Raw genomic sequence first — 27,997 nt, forward strand, 5'->3', positions numbered from 1 at the left:
TCAGTCAGACGACAGAACTTCCGGTCGGCATTTTGTTCTACGAGAGGAGAGCCTCTTGATGATCGCAACAACCGTCATATTTCTCATTTACTGCCGAAATTGGCTCAAAACATTGTTTATGTCGGTATAGACCGACTAAAACTCCGAAAGACGAATGTTTCCCCATGAATTTACGTTGAAACATTCACCCTTGAGTGACGGAAGAAGAACGAATCAGTCCGACCCGGATTATTGTTGATAGCTACCAAGCTAGCTCATCAGCTAGCTGGCGAGCCAGTCGAGTTCCTTCTGGAGGAGCTGCAAGAGAGAAGAAAGGGGGAGCTAGAGATACGGACACAAACCAAGCTGAAACATTCTCCTCCCTTTGGACGCAACATCCGAAGGTAAATATAATCACATATGTGTTTTAAATTTTTTATTTAAAAAATGCAGTTATTATGAATAACGTTTATAAATGCTCTGCTGCAAGACCACCAACGGCGTCGTTAACCGTTGACCGGGAGGTAACGGAAGCTAGCGAATTAGCCTGCCAAGCTAGCTAGGTGTGTTTTCGCTCTACCGAGGCGCACGGCCTCAACTGGATGTCATTTGTCGAGCCCGAGGATTGGGCCGTTGCCACGGAATTGCAATCCGTGCCGTTGCCTGTACATGCACTTTCAAACCCATCACCTTTTTTCCGAGCCCAGTGGAAATTGGCTAACATTTATCAACCCCGACTAGCGCTTCCTTGTATTATTTTTTTGATTCCCATTATTTGAACGAGGAACAGCGACAGGAGCTAACTAATAACTATTACAGCTAGTTAGCATAACTAGCTAGCTTTTAAAACACAACTATTGTTGTTAGCAAATGTTGGGTTGCTATCGATAGTATTTTTTTAGCTCAACAGTAGCTTCGCGGTTAGCTCAAAGGGTCCAAGCGGTAAACAACTTCTCAGCAGTATAGCGGTGATGTTTTTTTCGCTTGTGGTTAGCTTCAGCTTTGCAAATTCGGCGAAGATAAAACGTTGTAATTGATTGTAATGTCAACTGCACGTTAGGATTATAAATAGTCTATGACATTTGACATTTTGCGTTGTTTTTTTGGTTAACTAGATTCTTTGGCAGGGCTAGTTCAAGTTTTGGTTTTGAGCCTGTTTGGAAATGTTTTGACTGAGAACAACCTACTTTGCATCAGCTATAGTTACTTTACTGCTTGAGATTGGTGGACATATTATTGGCGTTAGTTTGGTTTCCAGCTACTCAGTTTGCAAATTGCACACAGTAGCAGTTTGCTCCTGGAGGATGCAGCCCCCGCTACTGCCGCCACCATCACAGTGCATCTGTTCCTTTGTGCTGCCTCCTGCCTGTCAGTCTCACAGCTGTCAGCCAAGAGCCAAGCCCCTGCGTGCAGAGGAAAACCACACAGGCTGAGCATGCTAACGTTACCGCTTGCTAATATACTGTTTACCCGATCCATCTGTTGATTCTCCGTAACAGTTAGATCGTGCAGAATACGTTTCACTTCCACCCCCAAGTGTTTGGGCTCAGTGGTCGCTTGCTCTTAGTTCTGATTAGGTAGCAGCATTGTGTTTACATGGCTCCTATAAAATGCAGAAGTTGCTTTTTTTATTTTCTTTTCTTTTAAATAAATCTGTGTCCTTTTCTTTGAAGTTGCGCTGCACGCTTTTGCTTTCCCTGATTGAAGCTTGTGTAGCAGGAAGAATAACGGCAAACGAGAATGGCATGTTTGACTCTGTCATTATTTTGTTCGGTGTTAGTTAGTGTTGTGTTCGCTTTTTATGCATTTCATTGTCCGAAATGAGAATGAAATGTAGTTTTATGCTGCACAGTGTAATGCAGAGTCGTTTTTTTTTCTTTTCCAGCAGATTGAAGGTGTAGGAGTTTTTTTCTGAAATGTCATTGAGTCCACCAGAGACTACACAGAATTCTTCTGAAAGGTATTATTACAGTTTGAGTTAGCTATGTCACTGAAATTGCCCTGATATGACACCGTTTATTGTTAGTGGGGTTTGACTGTGGTGCATGTGATTATCTGTACATTTCTTTCCACATATATATGAATCTGAATGTTGATTCGTGAAGAATGATGTAGACAACACGAGGGTCTGTGAGGAATGCTTAGATATTCTGAAAATGTCACACCTGCTTTTGTTTCACCTTCTGCATCCTGAGAGGTCAATGGCATCTAACACACAAATGGGTTTAGGACAACTGTAACGAAGGGCCCTAACTCGTGCATATGGATTATAGTAGGATGTGGTCTTTGGGGTTTATAACCTGAAATTAATGAAGTTTAACATCTTTAGTGTAGGCACACATAGGTAGTCAAAGTTTATTCTTGTGTTACTATAATATATGTACATGTACAGAGTACATGTGACAGGTATTGTGCGGTCATTCAGGAACTTTCGTCACTAGTAGTTTAACTTGAGTTTAAGCACATTTCTTTTGTTAAACCTACTAGGCCAATCCTTTGAAAGCTAGGGTTATGCTATTGCATCTGTTTATTCATTATTTACATCTGTTTTGTAATATATTTTATATACAGGTACACCTTAATATATTTTCACATCGTCTATATATCAGGGGGGAGTTGTTTAGTCTGTCATTCTGTTTGAATTAATCATAATACCCCTCACGGAGTGAAACTTGAACTGACTCTACAAAGTTAAAGGAGTGATACAAACACACACCTGTAGAGAGCCAAAGTGTTATTGAGATGCAGAAATGTATTGTAGCTTGTTTTTTAACCTTCGGCTCTGAACGGAATGTACATATTTCTTGAGTAAGATATCTTCTTAACGCCATATTTTTTACTGAATGCAAAGTCCTCTGATGTATCCCCGCTTAAAGATCAGCATCATACTTGATATGTTGTTGCATAGAGTGAGATCTTGTTCAGTTATGTAGTGAGAAACATCACATTTTGTGTCTGCATATGCTGTGTGCAGATGATGCTGCTGTTATACAAACTGTATACATGCATACATACATAATACAAATACAACTCTTGGATCTTGAATCTACAGCAGAGGTTTCTTGTTATGCATCTTTCTTTACAACTTTTAGAACTTGATGCATTCCGATAAAAATCGCAGATTTTGTTTTTAACCTCCTCTCTCTATGTTCTCTCCAAGGTGCCAGGAGATGTGAGGACGGGTGTCGTCCATTGACCCCCTGATCTACCCGTGTATTAACACACTCCCCCACCCTCACCTTCAGCATGAATGGGGATATGCCTCATGTTCCCATCACCACTCTTGCTGGGATCGCTAGCCTCACAGACTGTGAGTGTCAAACATACTGTCACAGTTTAAGCTCCAGTCTTCCGGAGTATGACATGCAAAGCAGAAATATTTTATTTGAACAAATATAAATAGTCAGTTTTGATTTCATGCTGTTTGTACTATCTGCCTACGTACTTCTCTACTTTCCTACAACACAATATCCTCTAATGCTGCACCTTTTTCTCCTCAATCTTTCTCTGTCCCGCTTTTGTTTTGTTACCAATCTTAATCTGTTCTTTCAAAAACTCTTTTCTCATCTTAGTGTTGAACCAGCTACCCCTTCCCTCCCCTCTACCTGCCACCACCACTAAGAGCCTCTTATTCAATGGGAGGATTGCAGAGGAAGTTACATGTCTACTGGGTTGTCAAGATGAGAATCTGGCCTCCCAGCTAGCTCATGGCCTCAACCAGGTCTCCACAGAGCACATGTGAGTGTATGAATTAATGCATCCATTTGGCGGAATTGTGTCTTGATGAACAGAGTGACAGGTTTAATATGAGTATGGAAAGGTTGTGCAGCCTGAAGTTTGAGACAAAAGTTGGCTTTAAAACTGAGCAGTAAAACTTTCTAGTCACGGAATAGATGTCACAGAGTAGTTGTGAACATGCAGCATCATTGATTGTAATATTTATCTTGTTTTTTTTTTTTTAAATTGTTTATAAGGACATTGTTATTTCACTCGTGTTTTTAAGAAAACTTAGTAGAATTGTTAACTTGTATCGAATGCCGTGTTGTTGCTGCGGTCCTGGCCACGGCGATCTTTTAAAAGAAATCTTTGATCTCAATGAGACTTTGAAATAAAGGTGGCAAGAATATCACCAATTACAATACTAAAAAAATATATATTCTTAATGAGACAAGAAGGACTGATACTAGATTGATTCTAGAATTAAAAGCTATTGCTTTCCTCAATGGCTAATTTAGTTGATGTGTAATAATAAAAAAAGACATTTAATGACTGAATCCACGGGGAATGTAGTCTGTTTGTCCTACAGCAGTGACAGTAATATTACATATACAGGTTTTGTTGACAGAAAGTTAAGATTTTCCAGAAATTTGTAGTATTTATTTGAATTGTTATGGTTGCAGTGTACAGGATGGTATTGTTCTAAAAGCGTGAGGACTAAACATATTAGAGACGCTGAACATGTCTATGTTGCCTTGGAAATCTATAATTTATGGCAGAACTTTGGTGGATTGCATTAGTCTGAGCTGGGGCTTCTGATGAAGTACACTGAGTGCCCTTAAATGACGAAGAATTTATACGATCAAAAATGTATTTACCTTTTACTTCTCTCTCTTTGTAGTAAAAGGTATACCATTAAATCTGAGTGTCAGGTTACAGTAGCTGTCATAGTTTTTCTTTATTTTCTTATTGAGCCCGTCTACATTTATGCTTTAACATTTTTCAATGCTGTTTGTTTTACCCACTTATCTGTTTAACTGTTTTATAGTGTGCCCACGCATCTTTTTGTGTGTGTGTTTTCAGAGAGCTGAAGGACAACCTGGGTAGCGATGAGCCAGAAGGAGACGCACCACTGTTGCTGCAGACCATGCTGGCCAGGAACCCTGGCATCTTCAGGGAGAAAAGTATGGAGACATGTCCAACCTTATTATGTTTTCTTATTTATGTGGTTGATGGTTATAAAACAATGAAATCATGAAGACAAGTTACGTGTAGATTTTCACATTAATTACATATGTATTTTTCTAAACAGTTATGCAGCAGCCAATGGTACCGCCGTTCAAGATCAACTCCATGCATAGCCCTGCCCAGTCTGCAAACTTCCAGCCAGCGGCAATTTCTCCCAATCCATCAAGGTGGGTTCCTTTCAAAGATTGAACTGACTGTAATGTAGAAGAACTTTCAAAGTATTGTAATTGTTGGACCAGTTGTCGAATAAAGATGTTTGAATTTGAATAATCGTATTAATTTAACTTGCGTTGATACAATTTCCCTTTTTTTTTTTTTTTTTGCTTGCTTATCCTCTGCTGCCCTTTTCTCTTTAATACCTCATCCAGCCGATTTGTGGCGCCGCAGACTGGTTCTAGTAGCCGGTACATGGGCCAACAGAGCAGTCCAGTACCAAGCCCCTACACTCCCCAGAGCCCTGCTCCTGGTTACATACAGCAGTATCCCCACCAGCAACCACCTAGCTACAATCAACACCAACAAATACAACAAGGTTAGACTGTGTGTGTGAGTGTGGTGATCATGTTTTCAGATGAAGGGAAAGGAGCCCTGAAATGCACATCAGTGCATTCTTACATGTGTGTGTGTGTGCATCTGAGTTTAAACTTGACTGTGCTTATTATCAGGGAATTAAAGTATGTTTTAATCCTTTCGATTTTGCCATATTTCAAAGCCACTCTGAAAGGTGTGCGCATATTTTAGACCTTGTTTAGTGTGTATTATTTTGTGAAGGTTCCTCCATCTGCAGAAGTGTGCCCTTGACAGATAGCATCTCTGGACAGGTTAGCCGGTTAAACATTAGCCTTGTGACTCGCTGTGACTGATGCACCTTCGTTGTGCATCGTGTCATGTGCGAAAATACAGAAGTGGGCCGAGGTTGATGCGTGTCTGTATAAGGAAAGGAGTAACAGAAGCAAAATTGTCCTGCCTTGTTTTGTGCTCACACACATCGAGCAGGCAACACAGAACTTTCCATCTGAAGCGTTGTTTCCGTCGCCACTCTGCTGATTCTCCTCTGTGAGGGATGTGTGAGTTACAAGTAGGGACAGCAGTGGGTTAACCCTGAAAGAGGCTATTACTCGTACTGGAATGAGCATTTAAACCTTTGATGTCAGACTATGTTACAAAACCACCTTTCTGACTTTATCTATCAGAGGAGCTCTCTTTGCTGGTGCTGTTCAGTCTTCAGCAAGCTGCTATGATTTTTGTGGACAGATTTCTGGTTGGTTGTGAACCACTATTAATGAGAAACTAACCTCTCCTTCGGTTCACAGAGAGCGGTTGCCTCAAGTCAACAGATTCAGGATTCTGTTTTTGTTTGCCCAGTTTGATTCAAAAGTTTAAGTTGGAAGTTCTCAAATGTTTTAACAGTTGGACATAACAATAAATTGTTTGGAGGAACCCTGATGCGTAACTCAAAATTGGCAATCCTTGGGCATTCGAAACACTTTTAGAGTAAGAAATGGAAACTTCAAAGTTTGTGGCTCTTGCGTTTAAATAGGATTAGTTGAGATTATTATACTTTGCATTTAGGGATCCTGATCTGGTGTATTAAATTACACTTTCGCTTTCATGTTAAAGTAGATGAGCAGTGATAGGAACAGGTTGGTTTTTTTTTTTGGTTTTTTTTTCTGAAACAATTTTTCAATTGATAGGATGATATGTTATTATTTATACCACCAGTGAGTTGCATGTATTGGCATCTCTTTAGTGTAGTGTTTGAACTAATAACGGTCGTCATACATTTTGACAGGGTCTCACTGAGCTTATGTTGAGCTTTTGGAAGAGCTGTGGCAAATTCAACATTAAAAACTGAACACATTTCCAGTAACATCCTGGTTCATGTGAATGTTCGAGGAATTAACACTTTACTAAATTTAATAAGCAGAGAAGATAAAAGTGTATGTATCTTTTTTTTTTTTCTTTTCTTGCCAAAATCATTGTTGTTGATGTCAGTTTACCGGTAGATTATTTGTTTTTAAAGGAATGTCTTTGTTTTTTTTTTTTGTTTTTTTATTTATTTATTTTTTTTAGTGTCTGTGTCAAGCCCGATGGTTCCTGGTGGGATACGAAATATCCACGAGGGCAAAGTATCGGGGCAGATGGCCAACGCTCCCAACCATCACTCAGACAGACACGGTACCGAGGACTACCTGAATATTGTGCCACGGCTGGACAATGAGGTATGACTGACAAGGTGTAGCAAAAACACAATGCGTTTGCTACCTAATCAAAGCCAAATGTGTGGAACACAAAAGCAGTTTTTCCACAGGTATTTCATATAAGCTGAAGGGGGTCTGACACTGCAACATTTAGACACTGCAGTGAAAAAGACATTTGTGTTTTATTATGTTTATAAGCTCATCATTTAAAGACTTAAGAGATGCATTTTCTGATGTTTGCAGTTTCATTATTTTTTTTTTTAAACTCAGTCGTTGTGTTAAAACAAAAGAAACAAAGGTTGAAAGTTTTTTTTAAAAAGTGTTTTTTAAGCCATTGTGATTGACTTCTGTATTGTTTAGGAGGGGGACTCCACCATGAGGAATCCGTCTTTCCCTCTGAGGTCTCCACAGTCCGGCTGCTCTCCAGCATCGAGTGAGGGAACACCCATACGTAAGGACACGGAAGTCAAAGAGGCACTACAGTGCATACACCTCACCTAACCTTTTTTTTTTTTTAATTAAGGGAGAAGCTGCTTGTGAATAATAATAATTAGAATATACACCATCTGAATAGTTTAAGACTATTAACTCAGTAGCAGTGCCACTGGTCATTACCGTGATCCTTTTTTTCCCTCATAACTTTGATCTTCTCTTGTTGGTGTTGCTGCCTCGTAGCGGGTTCTCGCCCACCGCTGATTCTCCAGTCACCGCCTCCTTATGCACCCTCGCCAAGGGATGGAGGACCTGACCAGAAGCTGCAACTCCAGCAAAGGAAGAAAGCCCCTACAGTGAAGGAGGAGAAAGACATGTATGACATTGTTAGTTCACCAAACAAGGACTCTACGAAGCTCACCCTCAAGCTGTCCAGGGTCAAGTCAAATGAATCTGATCCCCCAGGTACGATTCTGAGTTGGTTCATTTTTAGCTGGGTTAGTCATTTGTTTATGTGTATTTATTTATTGTTGGTCAGTTTTACAGCTATTTTATCGTTTTGCAACACTAACTAGAAGTATGCTGCATGGAATTGTATTTGTAACAAAAAACACACACAAAAAAAATGTTTTTTGGTTTGTGTCTCAGGTGATGTTGTGCCGGGCATGGATCAGAACTCGGACAATATTGAGGCAGAGCTGGGCTTTCAACACGTTCCCGTTCTCCAGCAAAATCTAGCAGCCCGACTGCAACCGCAACACGTCTCGCAGCAAGCAGGTGGTGCTGGTGTTCTTCAGCCTCCCAGTTCCCCTTATGGCGAGGCGGAGCTCGATGCTCTTGCTGAAATTGAGAGGTTAGAAAGAGAGGCGGCTAGTGAAAGGTGTTCCAAGGAGGTGCAAGATAAGGGTATGTTGTACATGCTAATTGATTAAAGTAGCTCTTAAAAAGTTAAGACACACACAGAGTTGAGCATTAAATATTGTTTCCATGCCTCTCTTTCTATAGACAAGCCCCTGAAGAAGAGAAAACAGGACTCTTTCCCCTTGGAGCCAGGTGCATGCGGACCAGGTGGTCCCACAGGGGCCCCAGGCAGTGGATCAACAGGAGGGGGCAATGCAGGCAAACTGACGCCACAAGAGGCCACTGCAGCTGGCAATGGTGCCAGCCGCCCTCCCCTCATGGTGAGCATCGACCTCCAACAAGCAGGCCGAGCTGATGGCCAGCTCGACCCCTGTCTGGCTGCTCCTATTCCAGCCCTTGAGGCCCAGCGCTGGCCTGAAGAACCAGCTAGTGGGCCAGCTGCCATGGAGGGTTCTGACACAGCTCTGCGGTTGAAACCAGATGGAAGACCGGAAGTAATCAAGAACAGGGTGGATAAACATGACAGCAGGAGAGATGGTCGGGAGTCGTCAAAGCACCGACATGATGAGAAGTCCTCAGACAGACACGGAGAGATGCCAAAATCATCAAATCGAGGGGAGCACGGACGAGACAGGGACCGCGAATCTGACAGGGATAGGAGGCATCGGAGTGAGACTGGCAGTCGAGATAGGCGGTCTCCTGACTCTCGCTCTCGAAGTGATCGAGATAGGTCTGGCTTCCGGGCTTCTTCCACTGGAGAGCCTGGTCGGAGCAGCAGTAGGCAAGATGGTTCCAAACCGGCCTCATCCGCTGCTGGTCCTAAAATTCCCGATTCTTTCCCTGCTCAGCTCCTGGGAGGGCATAGCGGAGCACTGAAGAACTTCCAGATCCCTAAGGTGATCTGGGCTGCCCAAACCAAATATCCACCCACCTACCAATCATTCAGCTGTCACTGCCTGCAATCTCACCAAACCAATCACTCCCGTGCTCACTCTTGTTTTTGTTTTCCCCATTTTAAAACTTACGTTTTTTTGTTGTTGTTGTTTTTTTCTTAATTCCTGGTATTGGTCTTCAAATTCTATTAACACATTAACTCACACTTAATCATCTGTTAAAAAAAAGTAGAATTTTAGTTGATTTGTTTTGATTTTATTATTGTTGCTATTATTATAAGTAGTCGGTGTGCAAACAGAAGCAAATGTTTCAAAGAAATCTTCCACTGTGGGTAAATAATTTCTGAAATCTTCTGGATTGAAAACAACAAAATTTCTTCTTGAAGTTAAATGCCTCATCTGTTGTCAGCAGTGTTCAGTGACACCCTCAGCCACTTCCATGTCAGTTCAAAGAAGAGATAAATATAACAAAATATATTGCAATATTCAGTCAAACAAGATGACACTGTCCAACAGGTGATGGTAAAGTTATAATGGGTGCTCAATCACCAGCACAGTTAACCTGAACAGATAGTTGGGGTAAACGCTGCTGTTCTCAGAAGTCCTACATGTAGTTTGAGTGGAATTATTAGTCATGACAATGGTGACATCATCCTGAATAAACGAGGGGGGGAGTCCTTTAGGGGAGAGTCTTGGAAGTTAGCGGTTGTTGCTGTTGATGCTACAGTCATACATTAGGAAAGGTAAAATGCAGATAGAATGTTGTCTCCAGCAACGATTCTTCTTGTTATGGCTTTTCTGTTATAGGTAGAGAGTGAGACACTGAAACCTTAGCGTGCGCTTGGTTTGAATTATTATTGAATTTATTGGATTGAGGAGTATTTTTCGAATTTTGCAGATGAAGTTTCTCAGACATGTCACTGGAACATCACATTAAAAAACTGGTTAACGTGGACCAAGCTTTGCATTAGTAATCGGCATACAGAATGATTGTTGGTTTCCAGAGATGGGCATCTTCTCAGTGTTCATGTAAGCTTTGTGTGTTTTGTATGCATTTTTAGTCGATCACCTTTAGGCGCAGGAGACGTGTTCTATGCATTCATTGTTGGCCCTTTAACTAAAGATGGGACATTATTGGAAGAACAGTGGAATATATCTTTGTCTTTGCTCTGTGGTCAGTGGGAACTAACATCAAAATCACTAATCTCATGTTAGTTTCAATAATCGTTTGGTATTTTAGTGTCTTTATTTTCTGTTCTGTTAACAAAATTCAGATAATTTCTCTCAAGCTCTGCGAAAAGTTGGATTTCATAGATTTTTGAACTTGGCATAACGGTGGTCTATTTTTTTCTTCTTCTTCTTTTTTTCTTTCTTACAGATCAATCGTGACAAGGATAGCAGTGGGTCAACTGAGGGTCAAATGTGGGGTCAGCCTAAGGTCAAGCTAGAGAGGCTGGGTTTGGTGAAGGATTTTGAAAAGCGGCCCAAGCCTGTCGTGGTCCTAAAAAAGCTCTCGGTGGACCAGATCCAGAGGATCATTCGGCACAGCAAGTCTGGAAAGAACAGGTTCTCGTCAGGAAAGCCTGGCAAAAGTAAGAACACGAGTATGTGGAACTGCAGGCAATTTTGCTCAACTTTTTCACGTCTTATTGTTGTACACTACACAGACATTGATGCATTTATTTTTTTTCAAAATAGCTTGTATTATTACTGTTGAATGTTCAGGTGGCATGGACCCAGCAGTTCTGAAAGAGCTGCCCCCAGAGTTGCTGGCAGAGATTGAGTCAACCATGCCCCTGTGTGAAAGGGTGAAGATGAACAAGAGGAAACGAAGCACTGTAAACGAGAGGCCCAAATATGCTGAGGTCAGCTCAGATGATGACTTTGACGCAAACGGAGAGTGTAAGTAAATTAACTAATTTGTCAGTTTTTGTTGACAAATTTTCTTTTGAAAAATTATCATTTGAAATGAAAGACATTATATGGAAGTTAGCTGATTCATAAGTGACAGTGGACCAGTTTACTGTTGTATGTCAGCTCGATCAGCTTTAGGATCTAATTTCTTTGCTCCATTTCTCCAGCTGCAAGGAAGCGACACCGACGGGACAAAGATAGATCTTGGGACTTTGAAGAAAGAGAGCGACGCGGGTCGGGCGATCACCGGAAAAGTGGGCAACGAGACAGCCGGCGAGGCTCGGGGAGCCGCTACCGTGACTCCTCTGAGGAAGATTCGCCACCACCCAGCATGAGTGAAAGTATGTATTTAAAGTCATGTTTTTGAGCATAGTGTTTGGTTTTTCACATCTCTCTGGTGCATTAGATCAGAGAGTAGTTGTGTTTATTCACAGAAATGCATTAAAGGAAATCAATCAAAATGTCAGTCAATACCAGCTTGATTTAACAAATTGAAATCTTTAAAACTGGCAACCTAAAGAGGATATTCACATCTGAAAATAAATAAAAAAATTTGTTTCAGTTGCCAGAAAAATGAAGATGAAGGAGAAGCAGAAGAAACGGAAAGCATATGAACCCAAGCTGACCCAAGAAGAGCTTATGGACTCATCCACATTCAAGAGATTCTTAGCAAGCATTGACAACATCCTGGAAAATCTGGAGGATGTGGATTTCACTACCATGGGTTAATATCAGTGCTTACCAGCTTTAAACGACAAACTTTGTCCTTAAACATGTTCTCTAATGTTTTCTTTTGTGTTTTCGAGCAGCAGACGATGACGAGATACCTCAGGAATTGCTGCTTGGTAAACACCAGTTAAATGAGCTGGGCAGCGAGTCTGCCAAAATTAAGGCCATGGGCATCTCCAGCAGGGTACGGTATATGTTTTGCTGTGAAAACGCTCCGTGGATTGTTGTGGAAGTGTGACGTTCTATCAGACGTGAGGCTAATAAACGTTTCTGCTCTTGTAGATTCCATCAGACAAGTTGGTGAAGCTCCTGAACATCCTAGAAAAGAACATCCAGGATGGATCCAAGCTCACCACACTGATGAACCACGTAGGTTTCTTCTCCCACTTCCTCTGTTTTTATTATTCTCTGCAGCATGCTTTTGGACAGTAATAGCAGAAATTACGAAAGGGCTTCAGATTTCTTGGTGAAAATTACTGTAAACCTTTTTTGTTTGTTTGTTTTTTTTAATCCAAAGAGCAGTCACATTCCTTTCCTTTCTAACCTCAGGACCATGACGCTGAAGATGAGGAAAGACTTTGGAGAGACTTGATAATGGAGAGAGTCACAAAGTCTGCAGACGCCTGTCTGACAGCTCTTAACATCATGACCTCGTTGCATATGCCGAAGGCTGTCTACATAGAAGATGTCATCGAGCGAGTGCTTCAGTACACAAAGTTCCACCTTCAGAACACACTGTACCCACAGTATGATCCTGTCTACAGGGTGGACCCACATGGAGGTGAGCATTCTAGTGTAACTTTGTTGGATTTTTTTTTTTAAATAAACCTCCGTCTTACTGTTGTGATCCAAATGAAACTAAACTGATAGCTTCTAGTATTTAACAGGGAAACTACACGAGAGAGAAGTTAGAATGAAAAAATTCATGATGAATTCTCTTCTTTTCTGACCCGGTGGCCTCGTCTTAGGTGGAAGTAAACATTAGTGCACATATTACAAACTGTGCCTGAAATGAATTAAACTTAAAGTATCTGAATGAGTCTTCACAGTTCTCTGATTTAGAATTTTTTTTTTTTTTTTGAAGGTTTTGGTGTTAAGTTAATTGTAGACCTGCATGAAATTATTTGTAAGAAATGTCTTTAGAGAACTGTTGGCTGGTTTGATACGATGATAAGCTGTGGTATTAAAATGACCTGCCTTCTTAGGTGCCTCCTAATGGCTCCAAAACTATTTTGACCAGTCTGGCATGGACCTGAGATCTCAAATAGTGTTTTGTAGTGTATGGCACTCGAACATTGGCACTCGATGCGTTCGAAACCCTTGGGTTGAGGGCTGGGACGTGTTTCAGTACATTCCGTTTATGCATGATCACACTGGGATATGGAGTATTAAGAGGCTGGACCAATGCCATGGGCTTGTTGTTGTTTTCCTCAAGTGATCCTTGTGGTATCATGGGGCCAGTTGTCTGGCAGGGTGAAGCTACGGCCATCAGGGAGTCTTTGCCATAGGGGGCTTAGTCACTTCACCTGTTAGTGATTTTGGTGTTGTATACGAGGAGGTCCCTGTAAAGCAAAAGCTGTTTGACAGAATTTAAAATTTGAGTTGACTTCTTTTGTTTTTCGTATATATTAACACTTGCTTTGACAAAAGTGTGCAACTGTTTGTTCACGATCAAAGAACATCCTTTTTTCTTTTTCTTTTTTTTTTTTTAACTGGGCTACTCGTGTTTGTCTAGGTGGTCTGTTGAGCTCCAAGGCAAAGCGTGCTAAATGCTCCACACACAAGCAACGTGTCATTGTCATGTTGTACAACAAAGTGTGTGACATTGTCAGCAACATTTCTGAGCTCCTGGAGATTCAACTTCTCACAGACACAACCATCCTCCAGGTAAAAACTCAACATTTCCAGACAACGTTGCTCTTAATTCTCCCGTCTCGGAAAGTGCTTTGCTAACCAGGCGATTACTCGTTTGACCTTCCATTTTCAGGTTTCTTCCATGGGAATCACTCCATTTTTTGTGGAGAACGTCAGTGAGCTGCAGCTGTGTGCCATTAAACTAGTTACAGCGGTGAGTCTTGGTGTACAGAAAGTCTTTATTTATCTAAAGATGATGCTGGGGATCCATTCGGTCGGGTCACTGAAATAATACATATTAATTTTTATTGTTGCATTTCTCCCTCTGGCTTATTTATCGATTTTTTTTTAAATATTCTTAGTGTTTTGACAGCTTTACAAAAGTGAAGGGAGTGATTAAAGATTATTTCCTGTCTCTTCAGGTGTTCTCACGCTATGAGAAGCATCGGCAGCTGATCTTGGAGGAGATCTTTACCTCTTTAGCCAGACTGCCCACCAGCAAACGCTCTCTCAGGAATTTCAGGTAACGGATTTAGTGTCTGTCCATGATGATTTATGGCCACTGTTACAAAGACAATACACCCATTTTGATGCCTGGTTATTGGAAGCATTTTTGTGGATGATTTATTTTACCTTCAAATGTGAAGATGTCCCAGAATAACAATGTTTTCTGAAACCCAAGTCCGTTATTATCCTAAAAATCACCCATAATTGCAATTGAACCATTATTCTGATCTCTTGTGCCTCAGGCTGAACAGCTCAGACCAGGATGGAGAGCCCATGTACATCCAGATGGTAACTGCTCTGGTGCTGCAGCTGATCCAGTGTGTGGTCCATCTCCCCAATGACAAGGATGTTTTTGATGAGTATGAATCCAAGGTAAGAGGATGCACTTTAACAAAGAACCGTCACACATGTGCAGGTATAATTGTTTCACGAATGTAAACGCCACGTTTAGAGCACTTTTTTTTAAGAATCTCTTTTCTGTTTTAGGTGGATCAGGATGTTTTGATAACCAACTCGTACGAGACGGCAATGAGAACAGCACAGAACTTCCTCTCAGTCTTCCTCAAAAAGTAATTACTGTTTCATCCTGTACACGAACGGAAATGCTTTATGAACTTTTTGACGACGGTAAATGTGTTTTGCCAGCTTAACTGTATAATTTTCTGAGTGTGCAGAGTAATTCGCCAACCATGTTTAGTTTCCTTAAAGACATAGCTACTGAGCGTGTGGATTACTGGTGCAATTTATGTCACCGTCTATTGTTATAGAAATAGCCAGACCATTAACCAGCTGGTGGTGCTTGTCATTCATGAGACGCGTGAGATTTCACACATAACAGAATGCCATCCACCAAACTTCATAGGGTTTGGTTAATTTAATCTGCCATCCTGTTCAGCTGGTTTAATTATCCGTTTTATTTTGTGGGGTTTTATCCTTTGAACCTTATCACAATTCCCTCTTTTTATTCTTTCCCATTGTTTTTTTGACACTGACACTATCCACTTCCTCCTCTTTCACTTTGCCCTCTCACAGGTGTGGCAGCAAGCAAGGAGAAGAAGATTATCGGCCATTATTTGAGAACTTTGTCCAAGACCTGCTCTCAACAGTGAACAAACCAGAGTGGCCGGCTGCGGAGTTGTTGCTCAGTCTGCTTGGTAGACTGCTGGTCAGTGCCATTAAGTTCTTTGTTAAAACTGGAAATGTAACTGTTTGTGGTTAAGTGGTGTATATATGTGTGTGTGTGTGTGTCATACTTGGGCTCAACGGTCAACAGATTTATCCATTAATGTAACAAAAGAATCTTTATTCATTTATTTAGATGCATAGCTTGCTGACATCTTTTCTTACGGTCCTTCTGTCTGTCTTTCTCTCTAATTTTGCTCTAATCAGGTACACCAGTTCAGTAATAAACAAACGGAGATGGCCCTGAGAGTGGCCTCTTTAGACTACCTGGGCACAGTGGCTGCCCGTCTAAGGAAGGACGCTGTCACAAGCAAGATGGACCAGAGATCAATTGATCGGATCCTACAACAGGTACAAAAGTTTTCATTGCACACATACACCCGCCAGCCTCAACATTAAAACATGTTGAACTGAATATCATTCACTGTATGAATGTCAAGGATTGGAGTTTGAAGCAGAAAAACTGATTTAAACATTCCCTTCCTGAGTCTTTAAAGAAGGACCACATTGTAATGATAGATGATCAGATCAGAATATCTCTGGGACAGAAAGTCTGTATTACGTGTTCTTATTATTCTGTGGTTTAAATTTACCAAAAGTGATTGAGTAAAGGACCACTTGCAAACCAGCTGAAGGTTCATGTGCTCTCCCAAGACTCCCAAAACTTTGATCATGCTTTATTTTACGTGAGTTTGATCAATGTGAGTGTTTGTATGAGTGGATGATGCACCTGAGGAAGCAGTGGCAGCAGGATGCAGTCTGTGAAGAGTGCTAACTGGCAGAGATTGTGATTCTGTAGGCACTGTCCTGCTAGGAAAATGAGATCTTGCAATTCATGTAGATATGAGGTTAACATGTACCGCCAAACCCAAACATCCAACATGCACAGCTGCGTTGATCTGTGGGTACAGCTCAGCGGGGCTATTTAATTAGTTCTTGTCCCGTATACACGCATGGCAGCAGAGTCAAGTTACTAACCGGAGGATATTATGGTCAGCGCTGTGATGCTGTGGACTTTTAGAAAGCGTTTTAAGTAACTCTGCCCCTCTAACTTTCTTTCTGTGAGATGATCATGTATGTCTGTATAGCTGCATTCAACAGGCAGATGTCTTGAATGGTGATTTCTGTCAGATGATGCTGGGCTTATAAAAAACAAGGGTTTTATTAAAGCAGAGCAACACCCTGGAAATAACTTAATGACTCTGAGTTCACATGTAGTCTTATTGGGCTTATAAGACATGTTGAGCCTGCTTGACGAGTATGTGAATAAGAGCAGTTTTATTCAGCTGTATTAAATAAAGAATAATTTTTTGTTAAAAACAGCAAAGCGTTTATTAAATGCTAAAGAATTGTCTAATGGCGGCAGCGTCTTTGAGCTGGATAATGAGCCCTGTGATAAGGCCAGAATGTTTCTGGACTTGACTTCCTAATTTCACTGATTATCTGAGTGAGCATCTGCAGGATTTCCTCGAAAAACATGTTAATTTTACCGGATGCCACTTACAGGAAGTAAAGGATCTGCGGCTGGTATCTGTGTGCCTGTTATACTGGGACACCTCCAGAGATATGGTTTGGAGTCCATAGGTCAGACCCGTTTTGTTGGTTTTTATGGGGAATAGTCTGCAGTAAGCAGGTGGTTTAATGTTCTGGCTGACTGGTGGTCGTTTTATGTGGTGACAAATATAGGTTATATTGACAAGCACAACATGTCTTGAAGTTAAGGTTTTTTTTTTTTTTTTTAAATGTTTTAAATCCATTTTAAGATTTTACATCGTATGGATTTATGTGTAATTAATATTTGTGATTCTATAGTCTACAGGCAACGATGAGACCCAGCAGCTGCAGAAAGCTTTACTGGACTATCTGGAAGAGAACGCTGAGACGGATCCTTCGCTGGTGGTGGGTTCACATCAGACTAAATCTGCCAGTGTAGATATCTGAAATCACTGATACACCTTCCTGTAGGCGATGACTAATGCAAGCAAACACTGAAAAACCTCTGAAGTTTGTGGCTGTTAGATAATACTTCATTCTGCTCAGACTGTTTAACAGATATCTGTCTGTTTCATATTAGTGAAATTGATGATTGGAAAAACATACACAAGTTTTATATATATAAAACATAGAATCACTTATAGATTAAAATATTTTATTGGCAACCAGCTAAATCTGATACCGAAACATTGTTTATCCTCTAGTTTGCAAGAAAGTTTTACGTCGCCCAGTGGTTCCGTGACGCTACTACCGAGGCTGAGAAGTCAATGCGGAACCAGAATCCAAAGGATGAGGACTCATCGGATGGGCCACAACATGCAAAGGAGTTGGAAACTACTGGTGAAATTATGCAGCGTGCAGAGAAGCGCAAGAAGTTCCTGCGCAACATAATCAAGACCACACCATCTCATTTCACCACACTGAAGTAAGAATTGTTTAGATGTCTTCGCATTGTGCGTCATGACAAACTTTTCTGATCTTTACGACATGCATTTTTCTGTCTTTTTGTCTCATTTCCACCCCATCGGCGTGTGTCAGTGGAAGTACCGCTGCCTGCTGTGTGCCTGTGTCAAACTTTAAATTTCAACTGTGCCCTTTTCTCCAGAATGAACTCTGACACTGTGGACTATGAAGACTCCTGTCTGATCGTGCGTTATTTGGCCTCTATGAGGCCGTTCGCCCAGAGCTTTGATATTTATTTAACACAGGTAAGCTAAGAATTGTCTTTATTTTTCCTTAAGTGAACAGCAAGAGTCAGAAAGTTCAGCAATTTATTGTTCAAATGGGATATTTCTGGTAGTAATAGTGCCTATTGGTTATTTATAGGCTGTTGTATTTTCATCATTGTTTATTTCTTTCTTTTTTTTAATAGATCTTACGAGTACTTGGGGAAAGTGCCATCGCTGTGAGGACTAAAGCCATGAAATGTCTGTCTGAGGTTGTGGCTGTCGACCCCAGCATACTGGCCAGGGTATGTCAGGATCTATGATTTCAAAGATAGTTTTTGTCCTAAATGATCCAGTTAAATTCACTATCCAAGATCCAAGAAGAAAAAAAATAAGCCAACTTCTTAATCTTCTCTTGTGCTTCTCTGTACTGATTTGCTGCTGCTCTCCCCTTCTGCAGTCTGACATGCAGCGAGGCGTCCACGGTCGTTTGATGGACAATTCAACAAGTGTGAGAGAGGCAGCTGTTGAGCTTCTGGGCAAATTTGTGCTCAGCAGACCCCAACTCACTGAGCAGTACTATGATATGCTCATAGAGAGGATACTGGTAAGTTGCCTACTCGCAGTGATGTTAATGCTTGTTGTGTGCATGCAAATGAGCGTGCTGTTCATTCCCTGACCGTACAACAGCGTGCCTGTGTGATGCTGAAGTTGTTGAATGTATCACAGCAGTCATAAGGAGTCAAGTCATCAGCAGTTCATTGATATTGATTGGGGTTTTTTTTTTTTTTTTCAAATACAGTTGCAACTTACTAAAGTATCTTTGCACCTAACACACTTGCTATGTTGTTTGATTGTGAACTGGTTTTCAAGCCGTTTCACTCCAATAGCCGTCGATGCAGAGCCTCCAACACAACAAGCTTTTTGTTGTTTTTTTCATTGAGGGGAGACTCGTATTGAAAGCTTCTATAAAAATGAGTTTTAAGTTGCTTTTTTATTGTATTATTGTTATTATTTTTGTTTCAAATTTTAAGGAGTTGGAAAAACCATTTAAAGTAAAAATACAAAAAATATTGTGGAAATTGAGTTCATGGAGAAGTGCTAGCAGGATTGAGTGAGAAGAACTCAGCATTATTGAAGTAATTCGGAGGACAGTTTAAAAGCAACAGTTCAGACTGAAATACCTACACAGACCTTTGATTCAAGCTTAGGCTATAGATGCTGCCTCCATTGAAATGCAGTCAAACAAATAAGCTTCACTCATTCCTGGCACATGGCATCTAGGAAGTGAACATATTGGCATTGTTGTGTCTGTTGTCATGGAAATGTGAAGGAGGTTCATGCAAAGTTCACTTGTCATTACAGTATGATGCTGCCACCTGTTGGCAAACAAGTGCTCCTTCACCTCATGTCTGCGTTTTGGATATGAAAAGGAGAGCCTTATATTTTAATGTAATGCTTTAACAAACTTTGCTGCCATAACTCTAACAATTGCCTTGTTTTCATACACAGGACACTGGTATCAGCGTAAGAAAGCGGGTGATTAAGATCCTCAGAGACATTTGTCTGGAGCAACCAACCTTCAGTAAGATCACCGAGATGTGTGTGAAGATGATCCGCAGAGTCAATGACGAAGAAGGAATCAAGGTAGGGATCTTCTTTGTCTGTTCATAGATTTGACCCATTTAGGTGGTTTTTATAATAAATCTGCCTGTATTGCAACATTTTTCCACGAAACGTGGAGTTGGAAAGATTGTTTAAAAAATAAATTAAATGCATTCTTCTTGTCAGAAATTGGTCAATGAGACATTCCAGAAGTTGTGGTTTACTCCTACTCCAGCGCATGACAAAGAGACGATGACCAGAAAGATTCTCAACATCACTGATGTTGTAAGTTAGAAGCCCATCTCTGATGAACCTTTTGTGCTGTTTTTACACTAAACTTCACCATGTATTGATGATGTACGTGTCTGGTCTCTGCTTCAGGTCGCAGCATGTCGGGACACTGGCTATGACTGGTTTGAACAGCTTCTTCAAAACGTAAGTCCTTGGTTTTTGTTGCAAATATGTTTTTTTTTTTTGTTGTTGTTTAAAGTCTCACAAAACAAACATTTTCTTTTCTCATGTAGCTTCTCAAATCTGAAGAGGACGCATCATATAAGCCAGCCAAAAAGGCCTGTGTTCAGCTGGTCGATAATCTGGTTGAACACATCCTTAAATATGAGGAGTCTCTCGCTGGTAAGAATATGTTCTGTTTGGCATCATTACCCAGCCTCTGAGTTTCTTTTAAGCTACTGACTCACTTTAAGCTACTTGACTCACTTTTTTCTTTTAAATTTGATGGAATTAGAACTTCTATGTGTTTTGATTTTCTCTTTTGTTTTCTGTAGAAAACAAGGGGGTGAACTCAACGCGGCTCGTGGCGTGTATTACCACCTTGTACTTGTTCAGCAAGATCAGAGCCCAGCTCATGGTCAAACATGCCATGACCATGCAGCCCTACCTGACCACAAAGTGTAACGTAAGTTGCGTTCACTCAGTTGTGCTGTTTTATTTTCCTCCTCATCTGTTTTTGCTGTCTCATTGGTATATTTAAGTCCAGGGGTTAACAGTTAAGGGAATGATATACAGGATTAAAGCCGTTTGAGCCTTCAAAGGTGTACTTTGGTGTTCCACAAAGAGGGACCCACCACAGAGCCGTGTCATTGCATAACTTTAAACGTCTCATCCTATTAATCTTTTGAACCTCCCTATGTTTGAATCTGATCAGCGTTCCCTGAAAAGCGATGATGTGATATTGACTTAACGTCCATGTTAAAGCTCAGGTTTCCATAATCTCACCTGAGGCTCCTGTCTCACTGTAATGCCACTGTGCAGCACCAGCAAAACCAGAAGTTTGGTGGTCAAAGCAGAAATAACTGTCTCTGAGTATGATTCTGGCTCCAGACCAGCACTGGAAGCACTTTGGTGGAAAAGGGGCATGTATTTCCTTCTCAGATTCCACAGCTTTATGTCCAAGTCTGTGTTGGACTGACTTTTGTGCTAACAGTAGTAACTAAAGGTCTAACATCATCCCCTATAGCCGTTCTTGGTGCCTGATCTGACTGAGTTTCTCCAGCAGTAACCCTTAGATTAATATATTGTTTCCTGTGCAGACTGCCAATGACTTCATGGTCATCTGTAATGTGGCAAAGATCTTGGAGCTTGTGGTTCCCTTAATGGAGCACCCCAGTGAAACGTTCCTCGCCACAATCGAAGAAGATCTCATGAAGCTGATCATCAAATACGGAATGACGGTGCGTGTTGGTGACATTTTAGGAATGTTTTTAATTTCATACAATTTATTTATTTACTTGCTTCTGATGGTTTTCTTGCCTTTTTGCAGGTGGTCCAGCACTGTGTGAGCTGTCTCGGAGCAGTTGTAAACAAAGTCACACACAACTACAAGTTTGTGTGGGCTTGCTTCAACAAATTCTATGGTGGGATTTTCACTTTCCAACTTGATACAGATTTTGATTTGCCAACCTAATCAGGATGAGGAACAGCTAGCTAACTAGTGCATTCCTATATTCTATGTATTTGACCAAGAACTCAAGTCTTAGAGAAGACACATAACAACTTTATAATAAGCAATAAGACTGGTCAATCAAATTTGTCATCTTATAAAAACTTTCTTTTTTTTTTTAATTTAATATTTTTTTTATCCCAGGTGCACTTAATAAGCTCAAGATTCAGCATCAGGAAGATCCTAACAGCACAACGTTGGTAGCAAACAAGCCTTTTCTGCTGCGGTCGCTCTTCACTGTGGGTGCCCTGGCCCGACACTTTGACTTTGATCTGGAAGAATTCAAGGGTACCAACAAGGTAGAATGAAAATTTGAAATCTGTCAGTCAGCTGGACAAAGCTACAAAAAGCTTTAAGACCATTTATCAAAGTTTTGGGCTAAGAAATGAAATAACTTTTTAACTATTTTTGAGGAATAAGTCACTGCAGCCTTATTCTCCCAGCATTCTCACAATTAGTCCTTTTTCTATATTGTTTCCAGGTTGTTATCAAGGAGAAGGTCCTTGAGCTGCTGCTATATTTCACCAAGCATGAAGACGAGGAGGTCAAGACCAAAGCCATCATTGGCTTAGGTAAGACGACTGTTTTTATCTGTTCTTACTGGCCACAGTGCCCATGGCTGCCAGCATTTTGTTAATGATTTGTCCATCTGTCTCATTTTTGTGGGCACAGTTTCTCAGAGATGATTTGAGGCAGTTTCTGTTGGAGTGAAGTAGAAACTTACTTCAATTTGGCGATCACGTCAAAGTCATTGGGTCCCCAGCATTCATCCTATTTTAGAGAATATTTGGAAGGAATAGATAGAAAATTTGGCCCCGTTGTCAATTTGTACTGAAGGTTTTTAGATATTGATCAACAATGAAGGATATCAAAGGGTTAATGACCAAAGTCACGGTGACACCCTAAAATACCATTTTGTAAGTTGCAACTTTAATTGCTACTGAAGGCATACAAGAAAAAGAAAATACAAGAAAAAGTTGGGAATTCTAGTTAGATGTAAAGTTTACCATATTTATTTAGGATAAAACCTAACCTCTTTTCAGGAGGTTGACAGGATGAGATGTTGTGCTGCTGAGTCACTGACCCACAGACATGTTCCCATTCTTAGGCTCTAACAGATGGAAATGATATGGATGTAGTCTGTATAGTCTACTTTTCTCACGTCATATATTGTTGTTTACCTCCTTCAGGTTTCCTTGTGATCATGCATCCCAGCCAGATGTTTATGCCCGAGGTGAAGTCGTTGTACAACGGCATCCTGGCCGACAGCTCTTCTTCCATCAACCTTAAAATCCAGATCCTCAAAAACCTGCAGACATACCTTCAGGAAGAGGACACACGAATGCAGGAAGCAGACAGAGAATGTAAGGGAAGCTGTTGTTGCTTCAACAGCTTTTTGATTCACAGCCACTAATAGTACACATTATTGTTATTATTTCTGGTGATTTATAGATTGCTGACTGTAGATTTTTGCCTGTCCAAGTTGGTCTGTTAACAATACATTTTGTTATGTTTAAGCATATAAATCAATGGGTTTTTCTAAAGCACAAAAAAGACAACACAAAGTGCTTTACATAGCTACTAAAATATCAATAATGGATAAGATCAAGATCAGATTTATTTTGTCATACGCTTTTAACCCATCCAGGTTGGCACCTGTTGACCCACATGCACATGCACATGCACACGCACAGGGTCACACACTCATAGAGACATACACTGGAGCGGTGGGCAGCCACTCACAAAAATGCTATAAGAAAAGACTATATGGAAAAGACCGTATAAAACACATGGGTTAGATATTAAAACAAATTCATTAATAGTACAAAAATATAGATGTGTTCAATAAGTAATAAATAAATAAATCGTCAGCAGACAAGCAGCTGATTGTTGCAGCAGCTGTGATGGATTTATAGTCTTTTGTGAAAGAAGGGCATTGCAATAATCTCATCAGGTGATAAAAGCATGGATCAATATCTCTGCTTTGGCCTGAGAGAGGAACTGTTCCTTAGATGAAAGAACCCTGTCTTTTGTTATGTTTTTAATGTGACAAATACAATTTAAATTTGAATCGAAGATAACCCCGATATGAATAAATATATTGCGACATATGAAGAACCAACACCTTCTGTGCCTGTTTGTAGGGAAAAAGCTGTCTAAGCAGGAGGATCTGAAGGAGATGGGAGACATTTCTTCAGGGATGAGCAGCTCCATCATGCAGCTCTATCTAAAACAGGTGTTGGAGGCGTTCTTCCACTCTCAGTCCAGTGTACGGCACTTTGCTCTCAACGTCATAGCGCTCACACTCAACCAGGGTCTCATCCATCCTGTACAGGTAAGAGGAGAGACCCAAAACCTTTTCTGAATATTCCTTATGTCCTGTTGTGTAGTCTAATCCCACTGTTATTTCCATTCAACCTAACAACGCTGCTTGTCTTGTCTTCGCAGTGTGTCCCCTACCTCATTGCAATGGGAACAGACCCAGAGCCCAGCATGAGGAACAAATCTGATCAGCAGCTGGTGGAGATTGACAAGAAATACACAGGATTCATCCATGTGAGTTGGTGCTCATTTATTGTCGGTTTAAAGCTAATAACTTGTCTTGAAACTCAGCGGCTTCAACAAGCTTGTCCATTAGTTAATCAGGAAGGAATTCATTCCCTTTTCCTCCAAAAGGCGTACAAGTTTCGGGATGATCAGTCATCTTGCTGCATCTAAGCACCTGTGACAGAATATGCAAGCTGACCCATCAACTGATTAGATTTGAATGTATTTACTGTGATAAAATTTAAATTCCAAAAACATCTGCTGAACTTGTTTATGTCTCAGTAAAATATTACGGGCATGTTAAACGCTCAGGAAGTGATCATATGTCATTATAATTTCTTTTTCATCGCACATGATCATAGATGAAGGCAGTTGCTGGGATGAAGATGTCATACAGCTTGCAGCAGTCCATTGCTTCTTCTCGTAAAAGCATAATAAGAGGCTTCAGACAGGACGAAACCCACTCAGCTCTCTGCTCCCACCTCTATACAATGATCCGAGGGAACCGGCAGCATCGCAGGGCTTTTCTCATCTCATTGCTGAACCTCTTTGATGACAGCGCTGTGAGTCAACCTGCACTCATCTTTACACAGAAGTGTCAAGTGTTATTTCTATGAGCTACTTCGTGTCAAGTGAAAATTAAACTTGCACTGTGGAAATAGTAATGTACGGTCGTTTTTTTTAAAATGTGCTACTGATTTTTGACACCATGGAACGAATGCATTTTTGACTATTTGTGCTAACACTTCAATTCTAAAAAGTTTCCATTGAAGTCTGAGTTTTATTAGGTGCTGACTGTCGCTCACGCTCTTCCCTTTTCTGTCTCTCTGCAGAAGACGGAAGTGAACATGCTGCTGTTTATCGCAGACAATCTGGCCTGTTTCCCGTACCAGAGCCAGGAGGAGCCTCTCTTCATCATGCACCACATAGACATCACGCTCTCTGTTTCTGGTAGCAACTTGTTGCAAACCTTCAAAGAGGTAGGATGACATTGCAGTTGCTTCTGTAAGGTCCGTTCAGGCTGATAACAGTACAGTAATGAGTGTTAAGTGTGAATTTTCCTTCTTTGAGTTTTTTTTCTTTTTCTTTTTGCTTGGTCTGCGCAGCTCCTTCTAAAGGAGCCAAGGCGTAAGGAGAAGAAGGTAAAGGAGTGGAAAAACACATCTGATGGCGAGGATGAGCAGGACAAGATGAACTGTGATTCTCTCAGGGGCGACGAGGACGAAAACGGCAACAGCGATGATGATCATCATGATGATGGCGATGTGGTACGACGGCCAAAGAAGACAAGAAAAGCTGTTGCCAGCTCAGAGTCTGAATCTGATCTGGAGGATTTGGATGTTGAGGATGCCGACAAAGTAATGAGGCTTCTCCCAGAAAATCCCTCAGGACTCTTGGACTTTGCCAATGCTGTTCAAGGCATCTTGCTTCTACTTGTTCTCAAACAACATCTGAAGAACCTTTACGGTTTCTCTGACAGGTAGGATCTCCCGAGCTTAACCTCTTCACAGGATCTGTTTAAAAGAGTAAAACCATTCATTTGACGAATTCAGTAAAGTTGGGAAATCCATAACCACTGTAAATGGAAACAATGCTTTGTCTTTCAACAGTAAAATTCAGAAATACTCTCCAACTGAATCAGCCAAAGTGTACGATAAGGCAGTAAACAGAAAAAACAACATTCACTTCCACCCGCGACAAACCATCGACTTCATCTCCAACAACATGGCTCACGCCACGCTGACGGAAGATGTGAAGAGGCGGATAGTCAAACAGTACCTTGATGTAAGTAATAAAGCTTCATTACACATTTGTTTTGTGAATATGAACGATTGCTATTCAGTCTTTCAGACAATATTGTTTTTGTTCTCGTTGCAGCTCCTTACATTAACTTCTGTAAAAAAGAAAAAGAAAACTTCTTTAATAGCTGCCTTTTAGTATTACGTTTCCAAGGGAAACCTAAACCGGCCACATTCGGTTCCTAGATGTCTGTAAATGTTACTCGATTATTCATTTTTTTTTAAATGTCTTTCACCGCTCACAGTTCAAGGTACTGATGGAACATCTGGACCCAGATGAAGAGGATGAGGAGGGAGAAGCATCTGCCAGCGCCAGCATCAGAAACAAAGCCATAAACGCCCTCCTGGGAGGCTCTGGCCCCATGTCGGGCCCCAGCCCGCGAAATCAGGCGGGACCAGAGACGGACGACGACGATAGTGATAGCGATGACAGGACCCCAGGGGTGAGATGAATGCACTTCACATACTTTTTTTGTTGTTGTAAATTCATTTTAGATATGAACAAATGTGGTTAAAATGTGAGGAAATCTGAAGCTGTGTCCCCCCCCATCCTGTCGGCAGTCCTCTCGAAAGTCAAGGCGAGCGGGTGACTCCTTGGATCCCGGGCGTATGAGTGAGACGGTGGATGCTATGGATGTGATCGCCCTCTGCTGCCCAAAATACAAAGACCGACCACAAATAGCTCGAGTCCTCCAAAAGACCTCAAATGGATACACCATCAACTGGATGGCAGGCTCCTACTCGGGGCCCTGGGTAGATGCCAAGAAACGTGATGGCCGCAAACTGGTGCCTTGGGTGGACACTATTAAGGAGTCGGACATCATTTACAAGAAGATTGCCTTGACCAGCAACCAAAAACTGAGCAACAAAGTAGTACAGACTTTACGCTCACTATATGCAGCGCGGGAAGGAGGGGCTAGCTAATGGCTCCTTTCTTTTTTTGTTTTTGTTTTTTTGGTTCCCCTGTTCCATTTCTACTTATCAAAAATCCTTCTCTTCCCTGCTCCTCCTCCTCCTCAACCTGCCACCCTCAACAACACAGCCAAACTTCACTGGATTCCTTCCCTGCCCTTCTCCTTCCTCATTTTTGTAAGAGAACACAGAGGGCAAGAATATTTGACACTACATACTTTTACATGAGTTATTCTTGCAAAAATGACACAAAACATAAGACTTATATTAGAGGGACTGCTCATGTTTTGTTTGTGTACATGTTCAGAGGATAGAATCCTGAAGGCATTAAAGGAATAATTCACCCAAATTATCCCTTAAAAGGCTATCAGAAGAGACCTGGAGGGAAATGTTTTGTCAACATTGTTGTGGGAGCTCCTTCGCTGTTGTGCAGCAGATTCTAGTCGCTCATTTCTACTCCCACTGTATCATAGTTTAACACAACAAAAAACTAAAATGTTTATATCTCTGAATACAAAAAAGCTGTAAAAAAAAGAATAAAACCTTAAGTGAATGTTGGAAATTAGTCTTTTTGATGTTCTTATTAAAGTGTTTTTGGAGTTTATTATACTACTAGCACCCTGATGGTTTTTTTCCTTTTAGCTTTTAGATTTTGGGAAAAAAAAGAAAAAAAAAAGAAGAAAAAAAAAAAAGGAATTTTTATTTTTGTTCACGTTTATTTGTCCATGCTGTACAATGGCAGAGTCCTCTGAATATAATTTATTCTATTTCGAACTACGCATGCAGTATATGTGGCCTATTGCAGGAGGATATTTTGTAAATGTAGATTTTGTTGTATTAGGTCACCCTAGTAATAAGAGGAAAAGGGATTCATACCCTTTTGGTGGAACAAATACTGCAATAAATTTTCTACTTCTCTTTGTCACTTGTCTGCTCAAAGTGTTAATCTGAACGTCTCACTTTGGAAACGAAGAAAAGTGTGATCAGCTTAGACTTG

The 27,997-nt window shown here is 40.9% G+C and overlaps 1 protein-coding gene across 4 annotated transcripts; it reads left to right on the plus strand.

The window, feature by feature from the left end:
• On the plus strand, positions 1 to 27,925 carry nipbla (NIPBL cohesin loading factor a). 4 transcript variants are annotated; one of them, XM_072387821.1, is made up of 49 exons: positions 1 to 383; positions 1,865 to 1,939; positions 3,140 to 3,289; positions 3,552 to 3,717; positions 4,780 to 4,880; positions 5,009 to 5,111; positions 5,313 to 5,476; positions 7,018 to 7,166; positions 7,506 to 7,596; positions 7,821 to 8,042; positions 8,226 to 8,483; positions 8,583 to 9,334; positions 10,710 to 10,923; positions 11,057 to 11,233; positions 11,413 to 11,586; positions 11,808 to 11,969; positions 12,055 to 12,158; positions 12,257 to 12,343; positions 12,524 to 12,755; positions 13,710 to 13,861; positions 13,962 to 14,042; positions 14,251 to 14,351; positions 14,578 to 14,707; positions 14,822 to 14,904; positions 15,368 to 15,500; positions 15,725 to 15,868; positions 17,330 to 17,416; positions 17,716 to 17,936; positions 18,117 to 18,219; positions 18,384 to 18,482; positions 18,638 to 18,784; positions 19,690 to 19,824; positions 19,969 to 20,067; positions 20,164 to 20,217; positions 20,307 to 20,415; positions 20,568 to 20,698; positions 21,333 to 21,473; positions 21,563 to 21,656; positions 21,887 to 22,041; positions 22,224 to 22,314; positions 22,933 to 23,106; positions 23,887 to 24,077; positions 24,191 to 24,298; positions 24,652 to 24,852; positions 25,123 to 25,269; positions 25,396 to 25,769; positions 25,900 to 26,074; positions 26,334 to 26,531; positions 26,650 to 27,925. In XM_072387821.1, the coding sequence occupies exons 3-49, from the start codon at positions 3,226 to 3,228 to the stop codon at positions 27,010 to 27,012; spliced, it is 7,641 nt and encodes a 2,546-aa protein (XP_072243922.1). In that variant the 5' UTR covers positions 1 to 383; positions 1,865 to 1,939; positions 3,140 to 3,225; the 3' UTR covers positions 27,013 to 27,925. The 4 variants fall into 4 exon arrangements, with proteins under 4 accessions (XP_072243922.1, XP_072243925.1, XP_072243924.1 ...); XM_072387824.1 differs by having other exon boundaries at positions 8,583 to 8,758; XM_072387823.1 differs by having other exon boundaries at positions 1,868 to 1,939.
• Positions 27,926 to 27,997: the final 72 nt, after the last annotated feature.

Source organism: Leuresthes tenuis, unplaced genomic scaffold (assembly GCF_036924035.1).
Source record: "Leuresthes tenuis unplaced genomic scaffold, fLeuTen1.0.hap1 SCAF_6, whole genome shotgun sequence".
In the NCBI taxonomy this organism is placed as follows: domain Eukaryota; kingdom Metazoa; phylum Chordata; class Actinopteri; order Atheriniformes; family Atherinopsidae; genus Leuresthes; species Leuresthes tenuis.